This window comes from Lissotriton helveticus, chromosome 11 (genome assembly GCF_964261635.1).
Source record: "Lissotriton helveticus chromosome 11, aLisHel1.1, whole genome shotgun sequence".
Classification (NCBI taxonomy): domain Eukaryota; kingdom Metazoa; phylum Chordata; class Amphibia; order Caudata; family Salamandridae; genus Lissotriton; species Lissotriton helveticus.
This window is the reverse complement of record NC_136072.1, coordinates 114,673,010-114,700,325: the sequence shown is the minus strand read 5'-3', so window position 1 is coordinate 114,700,325 and position 27,316 is coordinate 114,673,010. Positions and strand designations below refer to the sequence as shown.

At 44.5% G+C, this 27,316-nt stretch overlaps 1 protein-coding gene across 1 annotated transcript in view; it reads left to right on the top strand.

Moving 5' to 3' along the window:
- Window positions 1-8,885: 8,885 nt before the first annotated feature.
- Window positions 8,886-27,316, top strand: part of CCDC39 (coiled-coil domain 39 molecular ruler complex subunit) — a 220,803-nt gene continuing 202,372 nt past the window's right edge. The window contains exon 1 of the mRNA XM_078666498.1: window positions 8,886-9,113. Within this exon, the coding sequence (XP_078522624.1) occupies window positions 9,024-9,113 (90 nt within the window). The 5' untranslated portion in view covers window positions 8,886-9,023. The remainder of the gene's footprint in view (window positions 9,114-27,316) is intronic.

Sequence of the window (27,316 nt, the reverse complement as noted above, 5' to 3'; positions counted from 1 at the left end):
AAGTGTCTAGACAGAGAAAGAATTGTTTTACTGCAAGTAAACTACTTCCATTTACTTTTCACGCGCTGCGGGCAGATCTCTTCCGCCTACCCTTCACTCTAGCACCGGTGAACCTGTTATTCCCCTAAACTCATCCACTTCTTTCCGGGATATATTCCGAGTTTAAGGTTTCTCAGCGGACCCCTCTGCTTTCACGCTAGCTCCGAGGAACCTGCTACTCTTCCGATGTGACCCTTACTAGGTTACGCCACTATGGGAATTTTGCCAATGAACCCCGTTACTGTCATTTATTCACACATGTATTCAGAAGACCCTAGTTAGTGCTTCCCGGTTATCCTAACCTGCACCTAACTTTCCTCGAACCTGTGACCTCAGGACAATGGATTCTATTCACCACTTGCCCTTTCAATTCCCCGGGGAGTTCGGACAACAAGAAACAATACGGTTTACAAATGCATGGATTAGTACATATAACAATATAAGAACAAGAATAATGGCAATACAGTAATTCATGAATTATTTTTACAAGATATTATTCGTGCGTATTCACAAGAGATTGATCAGGTCTCTTAGAACAGCCGCTCTTATAGCAGCATTTAATATAATAGCAGCTTCCGACTTAACTAGTCCAACTAATCCCTGCCTTACTCTCAACTAGTCCCTAACCATCCTCTAGCTACCAGAAAACTGATAGAGCGCGCGAGGCCACCCGACCAATAGTTTTCGCCGTTTCCGGCTTCAGGGCCCATATACTTTTCAAATCACCATATACATCGATCAGGTGACTTCACGAGCTCTACCAAGTTGGTGTGTGTGTGTTCCCTGCTACCAATTTTCGGTGCACCCGACTTACCATCCACCGATGCGGGTGCCTAATGACCACAATGAATCAGGGAGCTAGCTGTAAAGGAAAGGCAGCAAAATACAAATCCAACCAATAACATTCAAATACTGTTTAAATGACCACGGACAACTGGAAGTTTTAAAATGTTTATCTAAAGTTCATTATTTTCTTGCATGAGGTACAATAAAACAAGGCAATCAATAACCAAGATAACGTAAATTATATATGCATAAAGAAATAATGACAGAGTAATCATCAAAGTACTAATAAAATGTAACGAGAAAAGATACTATGCAAAGTCAGTATTATCTAAACAGGGATAGCCTAAGTGTGAGTGACTATAGGAGAGCTTATAATGAATAACACGCTTCACTTAAGGTGAAGGGGCCTTTGAACAATCTAGGCAACGAAGTTCTAGACCATATCAGGAAATGACACACTGCTATGCAAAATATAATTTCTAACCAATGAGAAGACATAGGAATAAACTTATGGAAAATATAAATGACTTTCAATAGTTGCAGAAAGGCATGGAAAATATCACATATGCAATGTTGAACTTTATTAAAGCAAAAGTTAGAAATTCAGAAGGTGCAAGATTTTAAGAGGTTCTTCAGAGCAATATTTACCTAGAAAGGTGTGGAAACCAAACCCTGGCCACGGGTCAGTTAAGGACAGGAAACCCTCAAGGAAGGATACCCCTCAAAAGACAGCAGGTGCAGAATGGACACCCAGGATAGGACAGGATACCCTCGGAATAGGAATCAGGACAGGACCCTCAGGACAGGACAGCAAACCCTCAGGACAGGACCCTCTTCAGGACAGGACCGGAACCCACAGTTCGGAAGCAACGCCTGCGCTCCACCCGCTCTGCAGCTATCGATCAAGACCCCGATTGGGTCAGCGAACTCCCAGCAAAGTGCTTCGCCAGCACTTTAAGGTTCAGTAGAACCTCAGTCTATGGTCAAATTCGGACAGAGTGCTCCGCAGCGCTCTGTATCTTCAGTCACCTATTGAGTGCGTTGGGTCAGTGACAGGTCAGCTAAACCAGACAAGTCGGACGGTTCACTAGGTGAACCCAGGGTAGTTATACAGTTTGGGGACAGTGTACCACCCCCCAATGTTGCAAAGTGTCAGAATCCCTCAATTTCGATTGGTCCTAAGGTAGGATTTGGGTAACACACCAATCACAATACACGATTTGAAGCCTTCATTAACATATTTGGGTACCGCCTAGCAGGTTTGGGGTTCTCATGAGAACTGTGCAGGAAATTAACATTGTAACACATGAGGAGCAACATTCGCCGTTCTCGTAGCGCAGAGGTGGCTTTCCCAGGCGCATCTTGACTGTGGCTGCCAGCTGGCTGAGTTCCACTGTCCAAAGTGGCCACTTTTCAATGCTCCCTGGTCATGCGCAGAAGAGACCGTCAATATGGCTCCCAATCAGTTTGGACCCCCATTCCCCGCGGTACATGAAAAGTAAGCGAAAACAAATTAATACATAATAATGTCATTATGAAAACACATCACAGGGTTTGTACTTTTAACTCATCATCAAGAAATAAACCTATTGCATCTAAATGTTAGCTACATTGATACGGGCACAAGAGCAGTGGCACGAGCAGTACCACATGATAAGCACAGCTATGAATTACGCATGCGCATAACTTTCCCTCCACTTCTGCAGACGCGTCAGGACACGTGAGTGTGGCTGACGCATGCGCAGTAACTAAAATACAAGCGGCGGCCATATTAGAGGACACGGATTAAATTCATTAGAAATACACATAGGCAAGCTTCGGGAACTTTGCCTAAACAGAATAAATGTTAGTAAAACATACATTTTGTTATCTTATTACACATAAACGAGGTTCTTGACTTCGGCAAGCCGCAAAATATGCGAAGCTTTGCTTCATCAGTACCAGGACTTGAGATCGAAGGGGTACTAACCATCACTGTTCCAGATCCTCCGATTTTAAGCCGAATCCGTCATTTGATTTTGAGTAGGTTGCTTTTTCCCACGTTTGGCCCTGAAATCTCAGCTCAAGAATCCATCGTTATTCGACTTGAACTTTTGGAATATGTGCTAGAAGTGGTTGGAACAAGCCTTATCATTGATGAATGAGACTGTTGTAAATATTTGCTGTAAATAACTTAAGTCCGAGTGGAAGAAGAAGAAATTTAAGGAGTTCCCATAGAGGACGAAGAAGGGTAAGGTTGTTTGATGTTGCTGTAAATAAGGAAATGAAACCAATAGGGGACTTCCAGCTTCTGAGGTGAGATTCGAGTGCTTTGAGCAGCTGAAGAGGAAAGGAGACTCTTGTGTGCTGTTGCTGAACGACAAACTGAAAAGAGTCTTGAGCCCATGGAGGCTGGAAGCCCGAATCGTAGAGCTAGGTGCATGGTAGGCACACTTGTAGGAGGAGTAATACTCTTCATTGTTTTAGTAGTTGTAGTTTCTTATTTGGCACCACATGAGCAGGTAGTGGAGGTTGAGGGTACACCTACACCTACTACTCCTAGCAAAGAAGAGGTAAAGATAGGACGGGACAGAGCTTTGCTGCTAGAAGAAAGTCGTAGATTATATGTAGATCTGTGAAAAGGTAATTTCAAGCTTAATGCGTATGCAAAATTGTTGTATGAGTACATTGATGCGATGAGTAAACAAATGCCTGTTGCACAACTCCAAGGAAAAGGTACAGTGGTTTTGTGTCTCAGTGGACACTTCAAAGTTCAGGTCGTCGCTGTCAGAGAAAACACCAATGTTTGTACAGTTCAGTTCTTCTTTTATTGTATCTTGTTAGCCAGCCGACAAGTGTTTTGTCGCATGGGAATATAGTAATTCCGCGACTCCTCAGGGCTGAAAGTTAAAGGTGGTGGACCGCAGGTCGCTTGGCCGGTGATAATTCCAACCCGGCCCCGCTCAAGACCAGGTGAAAAGACGTGGGTCCAAATCGCCGTCAGTGCGATTCTTGAAATAAATATTGCCGGTTGAACTAACGTGTTGTGCTTAGAGTCCTGACCATATGTGCGACGTGTGTTTTCTCCCAAAATATAGAGATTTCTCGTAACGGTGTGAGTCATTGGCTTCCACTTGAGAAATGAGGGGAGTCTGTAGGCTCCCGGTAATTCAGATGCCCCGGTGCGGGGAGAAACCTGTAAGTACATGTGGCGCACAGACATGCCCTATTTTTAAAAAAAATGCATTTTTAAAGGAAATTGCAAAATAACATCTAATTGGAGCAGGTGGTATTTTGCGATTCCTTAAGCCTGAATCGCATTTTTTAATTGACTCCTACATAGCATTTAAGGAATCGCAAAATTGCGATTCCTTAAATGCTTGAGCAAAATAAGGAATCGCAATTTTTGTGATTCCTTATTTTGCTAATATGCACCTACATAGCAAAATGCCGTTTGCGATTCGCAAACGCCGAAATTCGCCGAATTACGGCGTTTACGAATCGCAAACAGCTACCTACATATGCCCCTAAGTGTCACTAGTACCTTCTCCAATCCTTATTTAATTTACTTTTAGTGCATCATAATCATGAGGCTAACTAAATTTAGCACTAGATTAGTGGCCTTCCATTTCTGGTGCTTTGCATTAGTTTTAAGATATTCTTAGGGCTTCTTATTGCTCAAATGGGTGTCATTTTTAGGTTTTGCCTGGCGAAAAGATGCGCTCTGCGCATCTTTTTCGCGCAGGCGAAAACCTGATGAGAACTGTAGTGTGGCTTTGGGTCGGCCCTCGTCATTCATTGGCTGGCTCCATAAATGGAGCCTAGCCATTGGACGAGGGGCCTGTCCGTCAATGCCGGACCAGATTCGGGGGCGTTCCCGAGATTCTTTGGCTTTTGCCGACGTCACGCGACGTCAGCCGAAAGCCGGGAACGCCCCCGAATCTGGTCCGACATGGACGAGTCACCGAAAAGGCTTCTGTTTTGGTGAGTGCTTTGTTTGCTGGGGCTAGGGGAGGCTCCCTCCCGCTACCCGTGTGTCCGTTCCCGCCTCCACCCCTCCCCCCTCCTCTCCGTGTGTCCGTTCGGAAGCCGTCGTTGAGAGTGTCTGCTGGTTTCAGAAAGTATGCCCCTGCCATTCGTAATGCAAAGCATGCAATTAAAACAATGACTCTGAGGAATTAGATGCCCATGCAAAGATAATTAATCTCACTAGTTGGGACCAAACAGGGAAAAAAGTACACAACTCCTTACCTAAGAGAACATTTGAAAATAGTGTGCTGCGTTTATCTAAAACGGGGCACTTTGCACTGTATTTTGACTCCGCCTTCCTGCCGAAGGGAAGCAGCCGTCCTTCATACAGCCAGGGCCGCGCTGGGATTGGCCCAGCCGGCCGAGCCTCCGCCGTGTCATCAGGAGGAGGAGGAGTGGAGAGCAGCAAGCAGCCAGCGTCGTCTGTCCCGAGGCAAGGAGGAGCCCCGGGGAAAGAGCAAGTCCCGCCTCGGCCCCGGAACGAAGTCCAGGTGAGTGCTTTGTTTGCTGGGGCTAGGGGAGGCTCCCTCCCGCTACCCGTGTGTCCGTTCGGAAGCCGTATTGTAAAAAGGGGGACGCCATTCAGCTGTCCGCGATGCACATAAACAGAAGGTAGGACTTCAGATGTTACCCAAGCGAATTATTGCTTTTTAAACGCACAGTTTTTATTCCCGCAGTGCTGTAGCAAAGTAAGTCGCACGTCATGGGGAGTTTAAAAACATAAATGCAGCGAGAATCGGCTCCCCTCGGAGCGGAGCTCACTCTGCCTGTACTGTGGGTCGGACCCGTGCGTGCAGGAGGCTCGGGAGTACAGGAGCCCCGGGGATCTCAGCCGCCGGCAGCGATGTGGTTCTGTCCTGGGGGCAGCTTTGGAGGCGGTCGGAGAGTTCTCCCCTTAGGACCTCTCGGAGGGGCAGCGAGGGTCGGCTCCCCTCGGAGCGGAGCTCACTCTGCCGTGTACTGTGGGTCGAACCCGTGCGTGCAGGAGGCTCGGGAGTACAGGAGCCCCGGGGATCTCAGCCGCCGGCAGCGATGTGGTTCTGTCCTGGGGGCAGCTTTGGAGGCGGTCGGAGAGTTCTCCCCTTAGGACCTCTCGGAGGGGCAGCGAGGGTCGGCTCCCCTCGGAGCGGAGCTCACTCTGCCGTGTACTGTGGGTCGGACCCGTGCGTGCAGGAGGCTCGGGAGTACAGGAGCCCCGGGGATCTCAGCCGCCGGCAGCGATGTGGTTCTGTCCTGGGGGCAGCGGCGGCTGTTGGCAATCCCGTGGCCCGGCCTGCATCTCTGGGTGTTGGCGGTGCTGCTCTGCAGCCTCTCCCGGTGCCCGTTCCCGCCTCCGCCCCCCCCCTCCTCCCCCCCCCGCTCTTCATAAGCCTTCATCGTGGGTGTTGTGCGACCTCTCCTTGCTATTGCCACGCTGTTTGCACTGCAGTCTTGCTCGAGAGCGACGAGGACAGATCACGATGACAAAGGCAATGCAACAACCTCATAATTATAGGGGCACTGACAGTTTTAGTGTTTTTGTCACTGCTGCGATTATTACTGGGGCCCGGGGTGACTTTGATTCCGTCCCGTTGCCGAAGTTGGGGGAGGGAGGGTGGCTTAGGGGCCTTGCCTGATAGCGTTTGTTGTTGTAGGTTTCGTTTGTTGGGCAGCAGACAGTTTGAGGCTCTGCCGGGTGCGGCTTAGTTACTGGAAGTTGCAAAAAAATGCTTTGGGAGATCGGATCAGGAAATGGCGCCCTGGCCTGTTTAGTTTATTAAAGAAGACCCCTTGAGTGTTAAACGCCCATTGGTGGCTGCTTTAGAGTCACTGACTGTAGGCTATGCCAGAGGAGGCCCTGCCTCTCCCTTTGGTACATCTGTGCTGCCGTGACTCCTGAGACAGAGTCAGATTGTCCGGCATTTTCTTTCCCTCCTCTGTACTTTTATCTCATTCTCTCCCACTTACACCCTCTCACTTTCACACTCCTTACATCGCTCTCTCTTCACCCCTTCCTCTCCTCCTACCACTTCACCACCTCTCCCTTCCTATTCTGCTTTCGAGGAATGGCCGCATTACCCATCAGACCACGACAGTTCCAGGCACTGGCACTTATGTGCTAATGACAGGCTGTTTCCAGAATCCGGGCGTCTGCTTTCATACCTGTCGAGCACACCGCTGGAGGTGATTGTGAAAGCTCGTGCATCCGAGGGCAGTGACGTGACAGGCTGTATCCGGAAGCAGGGGGCTGCTTTACATTTCATATTTGCTGAGAACACCTCTGGGGTTGATTGTGAAAACTTGTGCATTCGAGGGCCAGCGACAGGCTGCATCCCGAGGCGGGGAGTCTGGCAGAGTTCCTGCCAATCCCCACAGGACAAACCAGAAAGGCAGTAAGGCACTTGAAAGAACTGCAAGCATGTACAAGCAGCACCACACAAGGTGCTTGCCTTTATCACAAAAATCTCGATAACCCCTCACCCCCTTAAAAAAAAAAGGCACATTAGAGGGTTTGCCGTTGTCCTTATTCATCTGTTGGTTAGAGAACCTGTGACTAGACAGGGCGTAGGGACGGTGCTAGTTCACTGGCTGCACCCAGGCTTGTGGCTGAACAGGCTCAGTGGCGGTCACCAGCAGAAGGAAGAATCTCTAGTAGACCAACACAGGGTAATCTTTTGATCCCACACAGCTTATAGGGCAAGAATGGCTCAGCAAGCTGGAAAAGCTGACCTTCAATCTGTACAGTATGTGTTTCCAGTAATAAGGATCCTGCGCAATCACCCATCTACTTTCAGTGCATTTTCTCTCTCAAGGGATCAACTTATGTTTCTGTGAAAGTGTTAATTTGTGGTGAAATAGATTGCACATTTCGAGCAACATCCATGGTAAGCCACTCTGCATCAACCTTTGGTATCAGGGCGCTATTAGTGACTGTTCTCCCTCAGTGACCACTTCCTGCAGGGTGTGAGTTATCGTAGTGACTGGACTACTGCAGCCACCAATTCCTGCATGGACAATGCGCTGCAGTGACCACAGAGTGACTAGCTCAGTGTCTACCTATCATCAGTAACTAGGCTGCTGCATTGTACCCACAATGACTCTTGTGTACACAACATAAACGCCCTACTAAAGGGACGCCATACATATCTCTTCTCAGCAGTCTCTCAAAAGGGGCCTCAGGGGGAAGAAACACAACTTTTTAGAAGGGAGGTACAGAATAGAGCTCACAACAAACTGATGTGATTGGGTTTCTGTGTAGTGTCGATTGCCTCAGTTAGGCATCTTCAAAGCACTATGAAATTATAGGCACCAAATAAAACAGTAGTGATATTAGCTATGTGAGAAGGCTGAAAGGGTTGGGTCACTTCTGCAGGATGGCTGGCAGTGGTACACTATTCTCTGCGGCGCTTGCACAACCCGTTCAACTATCTGTTGGGCTTTGGCAGGCGGTCGTGACATCGCAGGCGAAATCCAAATGATTACAATATGGGATATAGGAACGTCCCCCGGCTCCCATTGGCTAGCGCCATAAATGGAGGCTAGCCATTGGAAGCCGGATCTGTCCGTCAAGGCCGGACCAGATTCGGGGGAGTTACCTTTTCTTCCCTGGGTCCTACTATTGTAAATGACAATGCCATTTATTTATGTAAAAAAAAAAATAAATACAAATAATGTCAAGAGCAATGCCAATAGCTCTAACTTTAACAAAGGCAAAACCATTGCATTGTAAATGCTTGTTTATAGTTATGCGTTTTCCTTGTCTTCATTGCTTGATTTTGCTCGAAAGAAATTGTCACTCATAGTCCTTGAATGTGACTCATAATTACACTGAAATTGTGAAAATTTCACACATAGCAATCTGAAACTTGGCTGCTAAGTAAAAATACTTTTATAATATATATTGTATGCATAAAGTCGCGCCTCACTATGATTTCCATAAAGGAGAAAATACTCTTTCAAGATGGCCGCTATGATTCGGCCAGTTTCGCTGTCTTGTACACTGCCTGTCCTTCCCAGAAGCTTCAGACATAACGGAAGTCTTGCTCCTCTTACACTTCCGGTTTTCTCTGGTAACCAAGAGCGGTTGCTATGGCCGCCCTGGCACCAACAATTGATCGAATCGAATCCTTGAGCTCGCAGCGTCGGTGTTGTAGAGAGCGTTGTGTACAGAGCTCCCTACTAAAGTCACCCACTGGGCGCCCACCGCCACCATGAGCCGCGCCGTGCTTGCAGAGATTGCCTGGGATGACTGCTTCGCCATCCCTGTGGCCAACGCAGAAAATAAAGCACTGGAGGATGAAGTGAGTGACAGCAACTGAGCGCCGGGTTGCTAAGAGATGCATATCAATACAGTGAGAATATAAAAACCTACTCGTAAATATGGTATCACAAGAAGAAGAGGATATACGTTTATTAAAATGCACTAACTATAGATGCATTTTGTTTAATGTGAAAATAGGGTTCTTTCGGTAATCCTGTGAAAACATTCACTAATTACAGCTTTCTGTTTATATTTGTATTAGCTTAAATAACCAAACCTGTGCTGTTTTCGAACAATTTCAGGTTAGTCCAGTAAAGTATATAAAAAACGTGTAGTTCTTGAATGTACAGTGGTAACTTATTCTCAAAGAACGGGTTGTTTCATTAAGTTAATAAATACTTTGAAATGTCATTTTACAATGAGCCTACGTGTATTGGATATAAAAAGTGAACACTAAACCAAATAGCCAACGCAAACAATGAAAATCCTGTTCCAATATACAGTTTTACGTCTGAGAAGCATTAGGCTGATACTAAATTGGAGATTGGCAATTTTTGGGACCCTGTTGTCTCATTAGCATATAATGAATTTACCATTGTTCCATTTGTATTTGGGCTAATAGCTCAATGTGACATACCATAATGAACTTCATAAGGCTATTGGAGTTTAAAATAGTGTGCATGTGTATGTTGTTAGCTGCCTAGTGCATTGTTTGAAGCCGAACTGGTGCAAGGAATTTACCAACCAGGGTTGAAGATATATATTGCTGCCTTCTCCCAAGCTTGGTTACATGATCTTGGACCCAATGACATCTGAGGAAACATACATTTTTTCAACTTTTATTTATCATTTGTTGCTAAGAAATAAAGATACATTATTAACTCAGTAGATCATATTTAAAACATTAAATTAAAATCGCAAAACAAGAAAGTGGATCAAAAGCTATAAAATATTCCCGGGAGGAACATTACTAACACATGGGTATTTAATCATCTCACACTGAACGTAGTATTTTGATCCTGCTCTTCCCGGGTTAACTACAAGCCCTACAATTCAACTGGTGTGTGGCAGAAGTCTAATATTTCCATAATGTGCCAGGACTTTATAAAGTAAGGGATAGTGGTCAATATAAGGAATCATTCTCTCCACCATTGTAAGACTTCATTGGGCAAGGGCCAAAGAATGCGCTAATTGACCTCTGCTGTGGGAACTGAGGCCGTATGTCTCTGAAATGTGGGAGCTGGGGCCTTATGCCCCTGAGGTCTAAAGATTCGTCCTTCTATAGCTCTGCAAACTGGGCCAAGTGCAAACCCTTTAGCACTTCACTCTGAGTGTTCGCTATAGTGAGCATAGTGAGCAGTCACATGCTTCTCAGGGATGTAGTGTGGGGAAGCTCAAAGCTCAACAACCACACAGCAATGCAGGAAATGAATGTCTAACACAGTCGTTGACTTTCAAAAAAGAAAAGTGCTTGAATGCACACTAGAATGTATACCACACGAATGTAGTCTGAACACAAGTTAGTGTCCTTGACACTGCTGGACAAGGTAGCTCCTGTATTCACTACTTCCCCAACGCCGTACTCCTTTATCTGATCTGGTGGTTCATCCCCCCCTTCAGGATAGTATATTAGCGTGCCCATGGTTCAGGTGCGAATCTTTCCTCAAATGTGTTTGCATTCAGTCTCTTACAGCTCAGGTTTTAACATTTCTTACTACCTGTGGTCCTTCAGACAGCCCCCCACTATCTTCTCAGCTTGCTTGCCCATTTCCCTGTTTCTGGGAGGTGGTGTGCTGTTGACAACTCCGTAGGGATCCCCGCATTGGCCGATGGAGTGCACATTTGGCGGCCCAGCTTCAGCATGGAATACCGTGAGCTTCTGCACTTGTTGAGCATATGGGAGCGACGGTCCTAAGCGAGGCGTGATCACAATGCAGACAGTTGAGGCCCACACGTGCTGATTCTTCAGGTTTGGTGCTGCCATGCCTGAAATGATTCTCTGGGCTTGGTGTGGGCAGCCACACACCAATCTTATGCTTGTGTTGTCATTCATGCCCAGGCTGATCTTCTGTTAGCCAAACAGCCATCTACATGTTAACCATGTCCAGACTGGGAACACAAAGCAGCCCTGGCAATTTTGTCGGACCAGCCCCCCATGAGGTGTGCAAGTGTCCAACACTGCTGCTTTTGTTACTGGGCGCCGATAATGTAGCACCGGGGCAAAACCGGCCTCCAGTAACAAAACTGTCCCTCACTGCTGCAAAACCAGCCCATACCCTTCTAGCCACCCGGGGAAATGCCTGATGTCGGCTACGACCAATCTGGCCCTGATGTTGACGCCAAGACCACAACAGGCAGGCCAGATTTTGACTCAAGACCAGCCCTGACTGGGCCTCGGGGATCACAGTCTAAGTCTTCACGGTTCCTGCACATATTTGCCATGGACAGGCCGCTGACCCACAGACAACAAGGATCACACAACCAATAGGAAACCACAAAGTCTCCTGAGTATTGAATGAATAGAAGGAAAAGTCACTTACTAGGGACAATGGGCGCCTGTGGAGTAAGATGGCGATGCAGTAAAAGAGGGAGGAGCTCCGAAAAAGGAGGGGAAGGGAAACAAATCAGTTGAGTGGAAGAAGTGGGTTATGGGAGTAAGGAATCGGTAAAAGGCAGATAAATCAGTCAGCAATATAGGATGAGGCAAAGGTTCTGCATAGTAAGTACACTGAGAAGAGGGGTTCATAGAGACAAAGTGCGGATAAAGAAAGCCATTGCTCAAGAGGCATCACTATTAGACAAATAGCGTAATGTATCTGTATGGGTATATGAAAGAGTGTTTGGTAATTCACCTGGCAGCCAGTTATTTAAGATGGCACCAAGGTCATACCTTCCAGTTGTAGGTACTGTAGAGTATAGGTACTAATCTAGTGCTGATAAAGATCATACTGGCAAAAAAACATTTTTGCAAGGTCAGACAGCCGTGTGTGAGAGTCTCCTGCAATGGTCTAAGACCAACAAGTGGTGCCTGGTGAAGAAAGCTCTCCTCCAAGAGTTCAAAGTCTTGATAGGCAGTAAATTAATCCAATGACCAAAATCAAGAGTTATTCACCAGCTTCTGTGAATTGGATTAACGTTGAAGTGCTGAGAGTGGCCAAAATGGCAGAGTGAGTGGGCTTGGACAGGGAGGAAAATGAAGCGATCGAGTAATGATGCATAGAAAGTATCAGTACATGACAACTGGTGTCACCTCTTTGTGGGTCACAGTCAGTGCGCCTTGTGACAGTGTCTTTGTTCCTGCGGCTGCATCCATAATACGGCTCGGAGGCAAGGTGTTTGTCACATGTGCATGGGGCAATCCTCTTTTGCAATGAGGGAATGCCAACTTATGATAGCACCGACATTGTGTTACAGAAGGGGGTACACAAGTGTCTATGTTATAAAAATGGGTGATCACATCCGTTGCATCGCTGGGGCACTGTATGTAATACAGCCCCAGATTCTTGGGCTATTTAAAGTAAGTTTGGGCGGTGAACTTCACTCCGCTCGTAGAGTTTTCCGCACTTCGCGTTATGCAGAGCTCGCTGAGACTTTTTCCTCGCTCGTGTTTGTCAATGTCAAGTTGGCGAGCGAGGAAATTCCACCTTTCGGCGAGATTTTTCCTCATTCGCAATCGTCAACATCAAGTTGGCGAACGCAAGCGTGGAAAATCAACCTCCTGGCGAGATTTCTCAACGCTGGCGGTCAGATTTCTCATTGTAAGTGGTCGCGTATGCTTGCGACCGCTTGCGTTGAGAAACTGTCCATTCGCGTTTAGAAAGCTGCCGCTTGAGTAAAAATCTACTCAAGCAGCTGAAAGGAAGCAGTGCCCACCTGCGATGTGCATGGTGCCTTTCGCAATGATTTCATAGTGCGGACCAGCACCTGGCACTGAAAATCACAGTAAACAGCATTTATCCAATGCACTCTGCCACTTGCGGAGCTCCACGTAGCGCAGCAGAGTTTTTTACACTTTGTGGAGTTCTGCGTGGCGGAACATCGTGAATTCCGCCCAGGCTTAATTTATAGTCTCAGTATTTTCCCGAATATAGATGTCATCTGGCACGTCATATCTGACTGTTTTATCCATCTATTATGCTGGGATTTTCAAAATTGTACCGTATTGTACTTCTTAATGAAATCTACCAGCACCAGACTATACATTGCTGTCCTATTACTATTCTGCACAGTCATTTTTTTTAAACCCTTTATTTTTCGTTTTTTGCAAAACAGTAAAAATGTCATATCAATAGCATAGTTAGCGTGTTCCCCATCCAGCTTTGCTGTGCCCTACAAGCAGAACATAAGAAACATCCTTGTGTACACCAAGTCTAAAAGCCAGACTAACTTATGCATTCAATACATCCACAGTAGATGACCCCATCCGATGATATCAGTGTACTCAATTTATGTATTAACCAACCTATTCACCCTGGTCAGAGTCCAAGGGCCCACATGTATTAAACTCATCCAGCAGCTGCCTCCAAGCCGCTACTGCTTCGGGAGCCCTTTCATTCGTGTGGGAGATATGTATATGGTGCTCTTCCGCAGTTCCCCACTCCAACACATCTCAAATGCAAAGGTCTATGCTCGGCACGTCGGGACACCATCAAGCATATGGCTACTCTGCGCTTAGCCAGGAGCGATGTAAGTTGCAGAAATTTGTAGGGCATTTTGCACTTTTGGGGTCTCTTTGCCATCTCCAGCAAGTATGCCTCTGGCGTGCAAGGAATCTCCATGCTCGTGACTTCCCCCACTCTAGGGACCACCTACATCCAGAAGTTTAAAACTTCTGTACATCACCATGCTGAATGCAAAATGGTGGCTCCTTCCTTCCTGCAGCGAACACATTTTGCTGCCCTCGTAGAGTCTCTTCTGTGGAGCACAGCAGGAGTTATATAGGAATTCCACATCCCTGAGTTATATATGTACGATGTAGACAACTGAAGTGCAACAGTTTGACTCTATTATTACATGCCACCCTCTGCACCAGACCACATGAAAGATCCCAATCTGAGTCCTCGATTGGGTTGCCCAGGTCTGCTTCCCATGCTGCCCTCCCCCGATAGAGGATTTTAGAGGCATTCTCCCATAGAGCTTTATAGAAAAGTACAAGATGTCTTCCCCTCGCCCCACCGAATCAGACCTCTCAGCGTATCAGAAGGCAGTGGAGTAACCAAGTGGGTGCGCCAGATCTACCTAGCTGTGTTCTCCAGCTTGGCGTAGTAGAGGAAGTGACCCTGCTCTATTTGGAAGGTGTCTTGTGCATCATGGATCTTGAGGAAAAGCTCCCCCGGGTAAAGGTCCCCTGCTAAAAGGCAACCTCCTTCTCTCCATCTTTCCATAGACGTATCTTGATCTATGGACCAAAAGGGTTCAAGGTCCCAGTTCTGCAACTCCCTGCCAAAGGGGGCCCTGCGTAAAACACCTTTTTCACCGCCAGTACTCACACCAGATCCACGTGCTGTACTAGGTAGGGGATCAGGTCACCAGTGCGGCCACCACTCATCAACAGGCGCAGAAAGGTGTCCTCACCAATCATACCCTGCAACAGTAGTTTCTCCCAATTATCTGTGTCTATTAACCAACAAGCCACATGCTGGAGGTGTGCTGTAAAATAGTAGAGTTGCATATCCGGCTTCGCTAGCCCCTCCTCCTCCATGTCCCTCTTCAGTACCGGAAGGGGGACTCTGCGCTTCTCAACCCACCTCTGAGAAATTAACAAGCTATTGAGACAATGACAGAAGTCCATCCCAAGAGGGAACAAAGAGTTCTGATTAAGGTATAATTTTGTATTAAGTGGGGATGTTATCTCAAACTTTTATAAGCGCAACACCAAGCTGGGGTTATGGCTACTAAACGTAATGTAGTGGGCCAAAAGGCAGGGGGAGGAGTGGTAGGCACATTGGATGCCTTTCTGATTAGGGCCGAATCCGTGCTTCAGCACGAGATACAGCTCACAGATAAAAGGTTCTCGCTAGGAGTTTATGCAGAACAAAAAAAAAGATAATCGATGGGGAACATCCGTCTGGCCAAGTCACCTGTGGTAGCGGCACAATCTGCAAGTCTCTCAAACATAGACCCTTTAGAACACTCACAGGGGGACATGGTGGGTATGACACAGAGCCCGGCTCCGGATTTGAGAAAGGGGCTTAATCCTCGGCGGGGGGAGGGTAGCTCCTCTCCAGATGTGCTCACGCACGATGCTACACACGGTCCTACTGTGGTCCCCACTAATTTGCACAATTTAGTCTGCCCTCTGTTCCAAACATCATCTAACGCTAAATCCCACTCCCCCACTGACAAAGGGGGAGTTTGTGACAATCGATCAACCAGGCCAAAGAGACCAACAAGGGATAGTATGGGTGCAGCAGGAGGTTTGGGGGAACCGTTGGCAAAGCGAACAAGGGGTGGTCTAGCTAAGGGGGTTCAAAATAAGGACAAAGGGAAAAGTAAGCATCAGAAAGGAAAATCGCCCGAATATCTTATCCTGGGGTGGTTCAACCTGTAAATTCTGATGTGACTGAGCGATGCGATATAGGGGGTAGCCAGGCTTTTTGGGAGCGTAAGGAAACTTTAATATTAACCACCCTTGCCCCATTTTGGACCAAGCTAGGGGCTATTGAAGATAAAGTTGCCCGTTTGGCAAAAGCCTTTGAATCAAAGGATAATACAAATTTATCGAAAGCCCCAGGGGAAGGCAGTGTCCCTATCACTCATTTGGGGAGCAAAGGAGCAGGGGGGATTTTGGCCAAGCAAATGACTCATATGGATGCTGACAATCTGAATGGAACAAAACGTATCCCAAATCTATCAACCCAGGTTGGGAGTTTGCATTTAAGCGGGCAGACACCATTATCTGTTAATATTTAGCAAGGGCTGGTTCAGCGAACTTTGCGGCCCTTTATAGGTGTTCCAAATTCGCAAAGCCTATGTGATCCGCTTGTTTCTTTGAATGTTCCCCCAACCGGCCAAGACAGTGACCATAGCACAATAACAAATACTACAAACAATATATTGTTGAAACCCGTCCAAGATATTATTGATCTACCACCAGCAGCCAGCCCCCTTGTCCGGAATCCTGGACTCAGCTAAATAACAAAACTGTGGACTGGTTGGCTAGACATAAAGGCTTTAGGCCTTCATTAGCGAATAACATTTTGATGGTCCGTAAAGTGGTATGGCTCGGTAAATCACAAAAAAAGATAGGGGGGGATTGTGTTATTGTTAACTTTCGAAGACCCGTAGTCGCACGAATGATCCTTGAAGTCCAACATCACTTTTTCCCCGCCACCTCTATTGTGGCTCTCCCGCTGGGCTATTTTTCTAGGCCTCCTGTGAGGTCACAAGAGGAGTTCACCACGTTTATTGCGGTCTCAAATAGATTTGAGGCCTTGTCCAACTTAGATGACCAGGGTTGACTCCAGGCAATGGATGTACTTATAGAGAAGCCCCACCAATAAAGAGGACCCTGGTAGAAGAGGAACCTTTAATCATAATGCCTGACCCCGGAGCGGTGGACTTACCCCAGATCGTGTTTCCCAATTCCCAGTTGACTTGGAAGAAAATCAAATGGGGCAGACTGTAACCGGGTCTAAAGTAAAGATTCTTTCATGGAATATAGCCGGTTTGCGGTCGAAAAGGGGGGACACGAATTGGGAGGCTTTTCTGTCAGTGCATCATATTATCGCCCTGCAGGAAACCTGGGACGTAAATGATTCCTACTATTTGGACGGGTATTGTTCTTTTAGAAAAAATGCAGAACCATCAACAATGGGGAGACCTAGGGGGGGACTTTTGTTAATCAGTCTTAAACTATTGTATACGACTAAGCTGATAGTGACAAGCTCCCCAAATATTTTAGCCGTTAAAATTCTTTTTCAAGAGCAGATGACCTGGAGCACTTAAGATCTTTGACTACCTTCTTGGATAATTATGAGTCCAACGATGACACGCCCTATCATCTTTTAATCCTTGGTGATTTTAATATTCATGTTTGTCAATTGAATTGTATGCAAGGTATTGAAGATGAGTACGGCCTGCAGGGGGTAACCCACTTCGAGCACACGAAGTATGGGACTTATCTAGAGAGTCTTTTATCTGTTCACAATTTATTCTGCCCTGCACAATCAGAAATTTTGTCCCCGGTTCCAACCTATATTGGGCAAGGATATTGAAGTACTATTGACTATATTCTAGTCTCATGTCCTTTGATGGACCTAATAGGTACATTTTGCGTAACGCAGTGTAGTGTAGTTCCTATTATCCCAATAGGCTCTGCGCATTGGAATAATACCTTCAATAGTAAAGGCCTAGACCAGACGTTAACTAGGTCTACTACTGTCGATATTAGACTTAAAGTTTTGGGTTTGCCAGCTAGCTCAGAGTTCACTAGAAACTTTCTCGAATGTTCAGGAAGGAATTAACTTCCCTGATTAGACAAGAAGGGATTTAGTTTCTGACAACCATAGAACATGACAACTTTGCTCTCCCCTAATCAAGAGTGTATCTCGAGAGTCGTGTGAACAAAAGGCAATTTATTTTACTCAGTCAGTACGTGCATTCTTAGTCTCATCAGAATGTAGAGAAAAGGAAGAGACGGGCGTGTTCAATAAAAGGTGTTATTTATTGATCAGTCTCTTTTCTCGTACAAGAGAAATGGATCGATATTATTGCAATACTTATCGTTAAGTAAAGTGCATACATTAGAAGCAGAAGTATAAAATAATACTGTAAAAACATTGATATGGTTTCTAAGCCATATGAAGGTTTAAAATGAATAAAATATATTACATACACATATACATTTGACTAAACGTACTCAACTGGTGTTTCTAAATACGCCTACCCCGTGTACCTGACCTAAGCCTAATACGTGGGCGGGAATAGAAAGTTACAGTTTAAGTTAAGTTTGTTTTTGCCAAGTGACTGACTAAAGAATTCTCTGTGAGGGGTTGTTCAGTTCTGTACCTGGAAGTTAGGATGAATGAGGGATGGTATCTCTCTCTCTGTTCTCGATATTCCTACCCGGAAGCGCCGGTGCTGGATTTCTCGGCAGGAGAAATAGGCAGCTGCTCGATTTCAGCGCGTCAGGAAGGCGGGGCTGCGCCAGCGGGGTCTGCTCTGCTCTTCGCTTCGGCAAGTATGGCTGCTCCGTCTCGTCACCACCGCGTGTGTTTGCATAGGGCAATATCGGTAATATTTATACCTTTAAGGTGCCGAGATTGACGTAAGGATGGACATAGATACGTCAATAAGGATGTCATACGACTTGCTCGTTAGCACATTCTTTTGCTGAAGTTCTCGGTGAAATCAAAACAATGGCCGCAGGGTTTTGCCCAGGTTGTCATAGGTTTGATTTGTTATGAGAACTCCGTATGCCTTATCAGGGGCTGGAGAAATATCGCTTGTCTAATTAGATCGCTAGCGTTATGACCTAATCAGATAACACGTTCCTGTGCCGTAGTGTGACTGCGTCAGATAACGGTATCTGCATCATGGGGGTTTTCTGCCTCATGGGCTGACTGCTAGTTAACTTGTTGGTTTGTTTAACCAGAATAGGGTCAGGAATAGGGGGATCGATTCAGAACCTATAGGAATACATCACACCCACTCCACGCTAACTATGGACATATTTACTAATCTATGCAGAGTAAAACATACTATAGAGTATAGTGTATACCTTACCACCCCAAAATACATAAATGCATTTTGAAATCTTTCAAATATACGGAAGAATTGCAATCATATGTATTGTATGCACTCAAGCTGTAGAATAATGCCAAAGTAATCACGCATTTGTATACATTATTGCTATTTGGTATATGAGAATTTACACATGAAATGGCTCTTAATACAGAAAAAAAGTTCGAGACCATTCCATCACAGAATAAAATATTTATGAACATACCAGCGGGCAGCTAATGTCTATAAGCTATCTAAAATTTAGAAACCTTAGTTCTCTAAGAATAGTTCTTACTTTAAGCAGAAGATAGTGTCCCGAAAAATATGCAAAAATATTTTGGGGCTGCTGAAAAATTGCTGTCCGTGAACTGGAGGTAAAAATTGTTCATGTGACTTTATTTTTAAAGTTGAAGGCCGAATTCAGGGAACGCCGTGTGCGAGATTGCTCAAAAGTCTCTATTTCTGCTCTGGTGAGAACATCATATCATTTAGGCTTTCGAAAAAGCTGTCAACAGCTTCCTGGGAAAGTTCCACTAACTCGGAAAAAGGTGTAACCATGCATTCGTGCGCATGATTGTCTCCATTGACATTCTGATTTGCATTGCTGACAGAAGGTCGTACCTGTTCGATGCTGCTTTCATCTTGAACTTCACTACCCCTCAATCGTAGTGGTGAAGCTTCCACGAATGCCGTCATCAGGATTGGTAGCCTTTGAGGGCAGCACAAAGCGTGAACCTTGATCGGGCTCAACAATGTTTCTGCATCCATTGGCGCATCCGATTGTAGCGTCAGACAGGTGTCTAACACGCATTCTTCTCCGCATAGCAGTCACCTTAATACAGGTAAAACACATCTTTGCCACATTGGTCGAAATGATAGAAACCAAGTCATGTTCAGGTCTCTAAGCCGGGAGAGTCCCAGGATTTTTGATATCCGGTCCCGGTATCCAATGGCTAGGATTGTTTCTTCCCTTGTCGCAAGAGTTTTGTCTGTGACATGGGTTGCCATAACGAAAAATAAGGACTAAGAATAGGATTCCTGCAATTAGTCCCAAGATCAGGGGAAGTCCGCCAAAAATCTAATGGACGAAATCTGGAAAAATACCCAGTATGGCTTTGAATGGTGTTAATGCCATCGAAAATACTGTCTTAAATACCTTTGAGACCCCATTGGTATCAGAAATATTTAAGATTTCATTCAGGATTTCTGCGAAATGTATGGGGGAATTAGTTGATAACAATGAATGTATCTCTGCAGTCGTCCTTGCGACTTGTAGATCATACGTTTCTTTTGATGACGTGAGCCTTGTAGGCGTCTGAAGAAGCACTGTTTTCATTCTGCTTAAAGTATCTATTCGAATAGAAGTAATTTTCAAATTGGGCCATGCCCTTGCCTCCCTGTCTGGAAAGGAGCTGGGGAACAATGAGCGTCCACAGCACTTGACCTTCGCAGTCGTAGTTACGAGATAAGGAGTCCCGGGCATAAGACTACAACATCTGCGATCTACAATTAGAATGTAACTTCCATTATAGAGTCTTTGAAAGAATGGTTCTATCTCTGTTGCAGGTGCGCCTTGCTGGTGACATGAAAGGTTGTATGAATTCCCTTCACAGGCTCCATGCAAACTAATTCCGTTACACAGAAGCGTGCCGCTTAGTGACATCGCACAATTATTGCCACTAAGAAACACTTTATGTCCTTTATTACTGACACATGCATGTGAATAGGGCAGGTTCCATGTTGTTTTAATGTACCCCTTTCCCAATTTCTCGTACATGCCAGCCTGTATATATTTTTGGCAGTATTGAAACCTAAAGGTTGAGATTGGAATATTTATTATCCCATGTATTATCCATTCACTGACAGGTCGTTCTGACATTGTCACTGGTAATCTTTCGAGTTTTTCAATGCTCAAGATTGTATAATCAGCACCCTTTTGTGCCATACTGACTTGTCTATCAGTAAGGTTAAAGATTTGGAATAGTGACGTTGTTTTGATTAAACGCCAAGGCACATAGCCTGAACGCAGATTTTGTAACGTCCAGCCAAGCTGTACAATAGAACGCAATTGAGACTGACCGTGTTGTAATAACAGTAAGTCTTGCGATAATATGTCGATTGCTGAAGACACAATGCTGTCCAAAGAAAAAATTCTGGAGGACAGAGTCATTAACCCATTGTCCACTACAGAAAGTGATTTTTCCAAATGAATACGGTCAATTTCCCGTATTCTCTCTGCTGTTTCAATTTGAGTAACCTTCCAGGCCTCATTGTATGCTGCATATACAGAGGCTGCTATGAAACGCTTTTGACGCTGTTTGCGTGGTCCCATAGTGAAATCACGCAAGTCAGCACCATCAGTAAGTAAAGTTAGGTGTTGCTTAATTTCTGTCAGTGTGGAAGTTTGTAGCCATTGAAGGCATAATTTGCCCACACTGTAGGTGGTTATTATCCCTGGGTGATGTCTTTGAGGATATCTAGGGTCTGGCCTGGTCATTTTGAACCCCTGTGTTTTGTTCAGGAATCTGTCTTGACAGTTATTAGTATCTGTGGGCCAGATCAACTACTGTTTCCAACCAGGATGTGTTCTGTTTTGGTTTAATACATAATTTACGTCTATCTCCTCATCTGTAGAGGTATTGCTGTACATTGTTGGCTTTGGAATAGACGGTTTATTTAAGTCTTTAATTTTGGCTAGGCCAAGACAGGTAGTTTGTTGAACAGTGTCATTTAAAAATATAATTTGTTCTGGGATCATGCAGGCTCTGAACAAAGATTCTATACCCTGTACTTGCCATTCTTTTGTACCCCAAACACTTTTCAATTCAACATTTTTGTCCCAATAATCAAAACCAAAAGTATTCATTTTTTCAAAGAATGAGTCTGAATATATCAATTTTGTGTTTGTTATCATGGTCTTCGTCCCTGTCTTATTCGACAATTTGAAATAAAATGTTTCAGCATTACTTGTGTTAAAACCTGAAAAGTATGAATATTTGTCATAGAAGGTTCTTGAGCTTCCTTTTGGAGGGGTTGCACAATGTTCCCATTGATTATAATTTAAAACATTTCTAGGTTGTGCAGATCTATGTAAAAAATGGTTACCATAGTGGTTATAACAGTACATACTATCATAATTTGTAGAACCCTGCAAATAATCATGTTTGGTAAATTTAGCAGACATTACTAAGTCAGACATCATATTATTAATGCTTTCGAAGTCCCAATCATCAGCAAATGAGCTTGGTTTTGCAAAGTCACTCAATGAGATCTTAATTTGGTGTGGATATTTCAGGATTTCGACCGGACCATAAATTTCGTAGTCTGTGTTGTCCCATGCTACCCCACCAGGTATCGGATTGGCTGTGAAGTTGACTGAAGAAAGTTCTCTTTTCTCGACGTGTGAAGATGTGTGTGGTTTGAGGATCAAGTTGATTTTCTGACTTGCTGTGTCCATTTTAGCATATTTTCCCTCAATGAAGCGTCCCAAAGTAAGTACCATGATGAGCCAAAGTATGAGGATAAATGCACCAAAACCCATCCAAAATTCGATCCATGGAGAAATCAGATATGTTTCTTTTAGTTGTTTCAAAAGTTCTTTTGCTTTATCTTTAAAGGTTTTTGATGATGGCTGTGTCTTTGATTCACTGAAGCCTTCAGAGGAATCATCGAAGTTTATGAAGTAGCCGGATGCAGTTCTGTCAATTGTTCCAATTGCTTCAGGATTACTGTTTCTTGCATTTTCGCTTGGTACTTCATTATAGATTGGTGTGTCTCTGCTAAATGTTTTTATTTGGGTTTTCAGAGGTCTGAGTTCTATTGCATTGTTGCATAGTCCTTGTTGTTCTTCTGTAGGCGTTTCGAATGTGATCAGCCTCTTCGTTAGGACCTCTCTACTGGTAGCAAACCTTGGTGTTCTGCTACTTATTGGGAGTCCACTTGGCCTACTGTTTGTTATCGGCCACATGATTGTGGTTTTACCAGGTCGATGGATACAACTCGGTTCTCCTTTTTACCAGCAAGTGGCGGTAGTATGACTGATCTTGTCCCGTTGACAGACAAGACAGGAACTGCTTTTCTGTAAGAAGGCCCAAATTCCTTCTTTACCGCGATCTTTTCCCTGACTAGATCCCCAACTTTTGGAATCCAGACAGGTCTTGCTGGGACAGGTGGTGGTTCTTCAGTGGTTGTTGGCTGTTGTTTCAACTTTATGTTGCTCAGGTCTTTTCTTGTTTTGTTTAAGTCCTGCAAAATAGCCAAACGGTCTTTGATATCAAAGCTTTTTTCTTTCACCACTGAAGTCTGACTATCAATGTCAGAGATCAACATCCTAGTTCCAAATAATAATTCGTACGCACTGAATCCCTTCAGAGAATTTCTTGGCAAGTTATTTAGACTACGTTGGACACTTATTAGATGTTTGACCCACCCAGAATTCGAACCTAATATCCTTTCCGTTATAGATTGCTTTATGCCTTGGTTTTTTCTTTACACCATCCCGTATCCCTCAGGAAGGAAGTGAGAAGATTCCCGCTGTGCTATGCTCATTTGGCCATGTTTCCCATCAGGCTGGAGGGCTAGAGTGAAAACAATGGTCAAACGTAGCATGCTCTTAGCGTATATGCCATTTAGACTCGCGAATCTTTGTATAACAGTCCAGACGTCAGCCGAGTGCTGGTGATCTACATTATAAGTGGAAACTAGCCTGTATATGTTAATCGCAAGCCTTCCTTTTTACTCTTGATTTTTTCTGGAGTAAAACGACGAGGTATTAAACTGTTTCTCTCCCCACTGCGATCTCTGTTGCAGTTTGGGCAGTTTTTTACAAACATGGTGTGATGCAGGCTCATGCCTGGCCACCAGTACCGTGATTGTAATTCTTCCAGAGAATCTTTTAGTTTGAGGTGTCTGAGACCCTCGCCCATATGTGCGTCTGCGATTAACAAGTTTCTCCTGTCCATGTTTGGAATCACTCTATCCCCCACTCCAGGGATTCGAGCAAAAGGGACGGAGTTTGCATCGATTTTGTATGTTTAATTGAGTGGATAGTTGATCGGTAGCGCTGAGCAGTCGCCTTTTGATGACGTTTTCACCGCCAGCACTGTTTCACCGTCAATGTATTTTAATGTACGCTTTTTTCGAACTACGGGAGCCGATTTAGTGGCTGCCGCTGTGGCTGTCTCAGCCAATGAATTCCCTGCAACGTGAACGCCATCACGCTGATGACTCAGTGAGTGTGTCACGTGAGTCTTTGGTAGCTCTTTTTGTAAAAGAGCTATTTGTTCCCAGAGCAGTTTCTGCTTTATTGGTGCATCTGTGTCATCTTTGTAACCGTTTTGAATCCATGTCTGCAAATCCTTGTTATATGATTTGACGCAGTAATATGAATCTGACACTATAAGTGTCGGGAATTCGCGATCCGCATTATCTAGCGCCATTTTCAATGCTAGTATTTCAGTTTGTCGTTCTGAATTAGTTTCTACTGAGTGTGTTTTTGTTAATAGAGGTTTTAGTTTACCTCCGCGCCACACTTCTTTTGTAATCCCACATGTGGGGTTGTATGCCTGTTCTCCCCAAACGGGGGGTTGAGCATGTCCGTCTGTATAAATTACACAGGCGTAATGTCGTAAAGGCAGAATGTCGATTGGCAGAGGGTATGTTTTTTCATATTCTAGATTTTTTAATTCTTCTAGTTGCTTGGAGTACGGCACATTTTTCTAGAAAATTGTCAGCCAGGCTATACTTGATAATTCATATCCTAAAAACAGGACTGTCAGATGGGCAATTCTGGATTTTTTAAAGTTGAATTTGTAACCCTCTGCTGCGAACCCAAGTATTATGGTGTTCACTCTCTTCAAGTGAGTCTCCAAGTCATCATCTGTTAAGTAAATGTCGTCGACATAAGATAATGCTTCATCATCATATATTTGTAGTAATTCTGTTACTCTCGCTGAGAATACTCCCGGGCTATTCTTGTACCCCTGGGCTAACCGACAGAATTGTTTTTGAGTGCCATTTATTGAGAACGCAGACAAATATCTGCTCTCTGGTGCTATGTTTTGACAAAAGAATCCATTAGAGATGTCTAAGGTTGTTTTGTATTTTTGTGCGCACTATGCTATTCATTAGTGCAGCACTATGCGAATTTTGCACTGCAAAAGTTTTGCAACATGTGTTAAGGTGTCGGTAATCCAAAACTAGACGATATGAATTGTCTGGTTTGGAGACCGGAAACAAAGGGTTGTTCATTTGTGAGGTGCAAGTTTCAATCACCCCCTGGTATTCTAGCTGATCTAGTATTTCTTTTACCTGTTTTTTAGCTTCTTGCTTAATTGGGTACTGCCTTTGTGCAGTAGGTTGTGATTTTAACTGGATTTTGTGAGGAGGAGAATCCTCATCCCATCCCACGTGATTTTTATATAAAGCAGGAGCTAGAGCCACTGCCCACTTTCTAGCAAGTGTGTATTTTTTATGAATTGGGATATGATTTGAGAAGGCAGGCATAATTACTTCTTCGCCATGAGGGCAATCCCTGACAAACTCTGGTGGCCAGTCTTTTTCAGCTAGAAGGATATCATAGCCCTTGGAGAGATTATCCCAAAATAGTCCCCTTATTTTTCTAGTCTTATCTCCCTCTATACGTAATGTTATTTCGTATATTTTGTGAGGTTTGCGAACTCTGGTGTCTGCAGTTTCCACTTGAAGATATTCATTCGTGTCCACTGTCTCCAGATGATTCATAAGGACTTTGCGAGCTATGCTCACTTCTGCTGCGCTGTCTAGCATTGTCTGAGCCCATTCTCCGTTTTTCAGTTGTGTCCTCAGTATTCTCGGCATTGTTAACTACCTTGATACTGGCTACCTTCTTTTTTGGAAATTGTAATTTCTTTTTTAGCTGAGCAGGTTCCTTGTCTTTGGACTTGGCGTGCTCTTCTCTTTGTTCTGATCGTCCTCTTCTTTCCGATTTCTGCGAGGAAGTCTAAAAAGAATGAGAGGGACGTGTATCAATGTCTTGATATCTATCAGGCTTTTTTATATTATCCCTATTTCTAAGGTTATATCTTTTCCCAGAGGGGTCACTCTGGGGTGACCTGTGTCTTTGGTTCGGAGATTTTTCTCTTCGCCTTGGAGACCTGCCTCTGGACTGGAATTTCTTTTCTTTAGTATTGGATTGTTTGTTTCCATCCCAGCTCTTTTTCTGTGATGTTGAATTATTATTAAAAAATATTTTTTCAGGACTTTCAATCAGTTGTGGTTTTACTGGTATTCCACCTAAACTATCTCTACCTAGTTCCTCATAGGATTTTTCTATGATTCTGGCAATTTCAGCTGGTTGGTCTGCTATATCTGTTTCCTTTAACCTCTGGCGGATCGCCACGTTTGCTGCTTCACCCTTTATGTTGGCTAATAATATAGCCGAGACCTGCTTGAAGTCTTTTAGTAATTTCATACCAAGAGTTAAAGCGGGTTCTGGACCGTATTCATCTTGAATTTGTTTTAGCACATCTGGTATAACCAAAATGGATGGAACACCGTGCGTTTTTGTGTAAATGGAAGCAAAGACTGTACCCCAAGTGTCACAGTCCTCAATGTGTGGTGCGATTCCCATTGGAAGACAGATAGTCAGAATCCTGTGCTTTTCTAGCGGGGTGGTGTCTGGAAACACCGCCTCTATTTGGGTGATTTTCTGCGCTAGCCAGAATGGTATTTGTTCCCGTTTAGCCGGTACTTTACCTAGGCAGGACTGGATGTTCTGTGGTGTCATTTTATTTGTGTTCCCCTGGTGAGGGGTCAGCTGTGGAATTTTAATTGCTGGCTGAATTGTTGAAGTCCGCATCACATACTGGACTAATTGTCTATGTATTTTTATTAATTGTTTTAGCTGTGTTAACAGGTTAGCTGCAGACATCTCGTCGATGTCTGGATGTGGTGTGTATCCGGCTAGGACCGGCCACGTTGCTCCTGGTCTACCTAAAGGACCGAGCCTGGTGATGTGATTATTATGTTTTAGGGCGCCATCAAATAAGAGCAAATGCTCTTGAAATTTGAGTGGTACTTCCACCCCCTCGAAAGGAGTGTACGTTTCAGGAGGTTCCTCTATTTTGTAATAGTGGAAGTACTTTGTTACAGGATTTGCTGCTGGAAAATTTATCCATGAATAGTATACCTCTGTCTGCCGATATTCGTGTGCCTCAATTACGAATATGACTGTACCACCTCTAGGTGTCAGTCCATTTTCTATAAGTTTTAACGTTATAGATTTCCTTTTAATGACCGGGATGAGTATTATATCCGGGTCTGCGTCTTGCATGGTAGCATCAGCTGCTGCGAGTTCAGTTGCTAATCTAACTGCCTCTCTTTCCTCATCACTGTCTACCATTTTACCGACAGGATGGTTATTTCTTTTGTTTGCAGATCAGGTTTCTTATGGAAACAAAGATTAGATGCACAATATTTTGGAACAGTGTATCCTTCAACGTTGACTATACCAAGAACCATACACAGGAGTTCCCTCCTGCG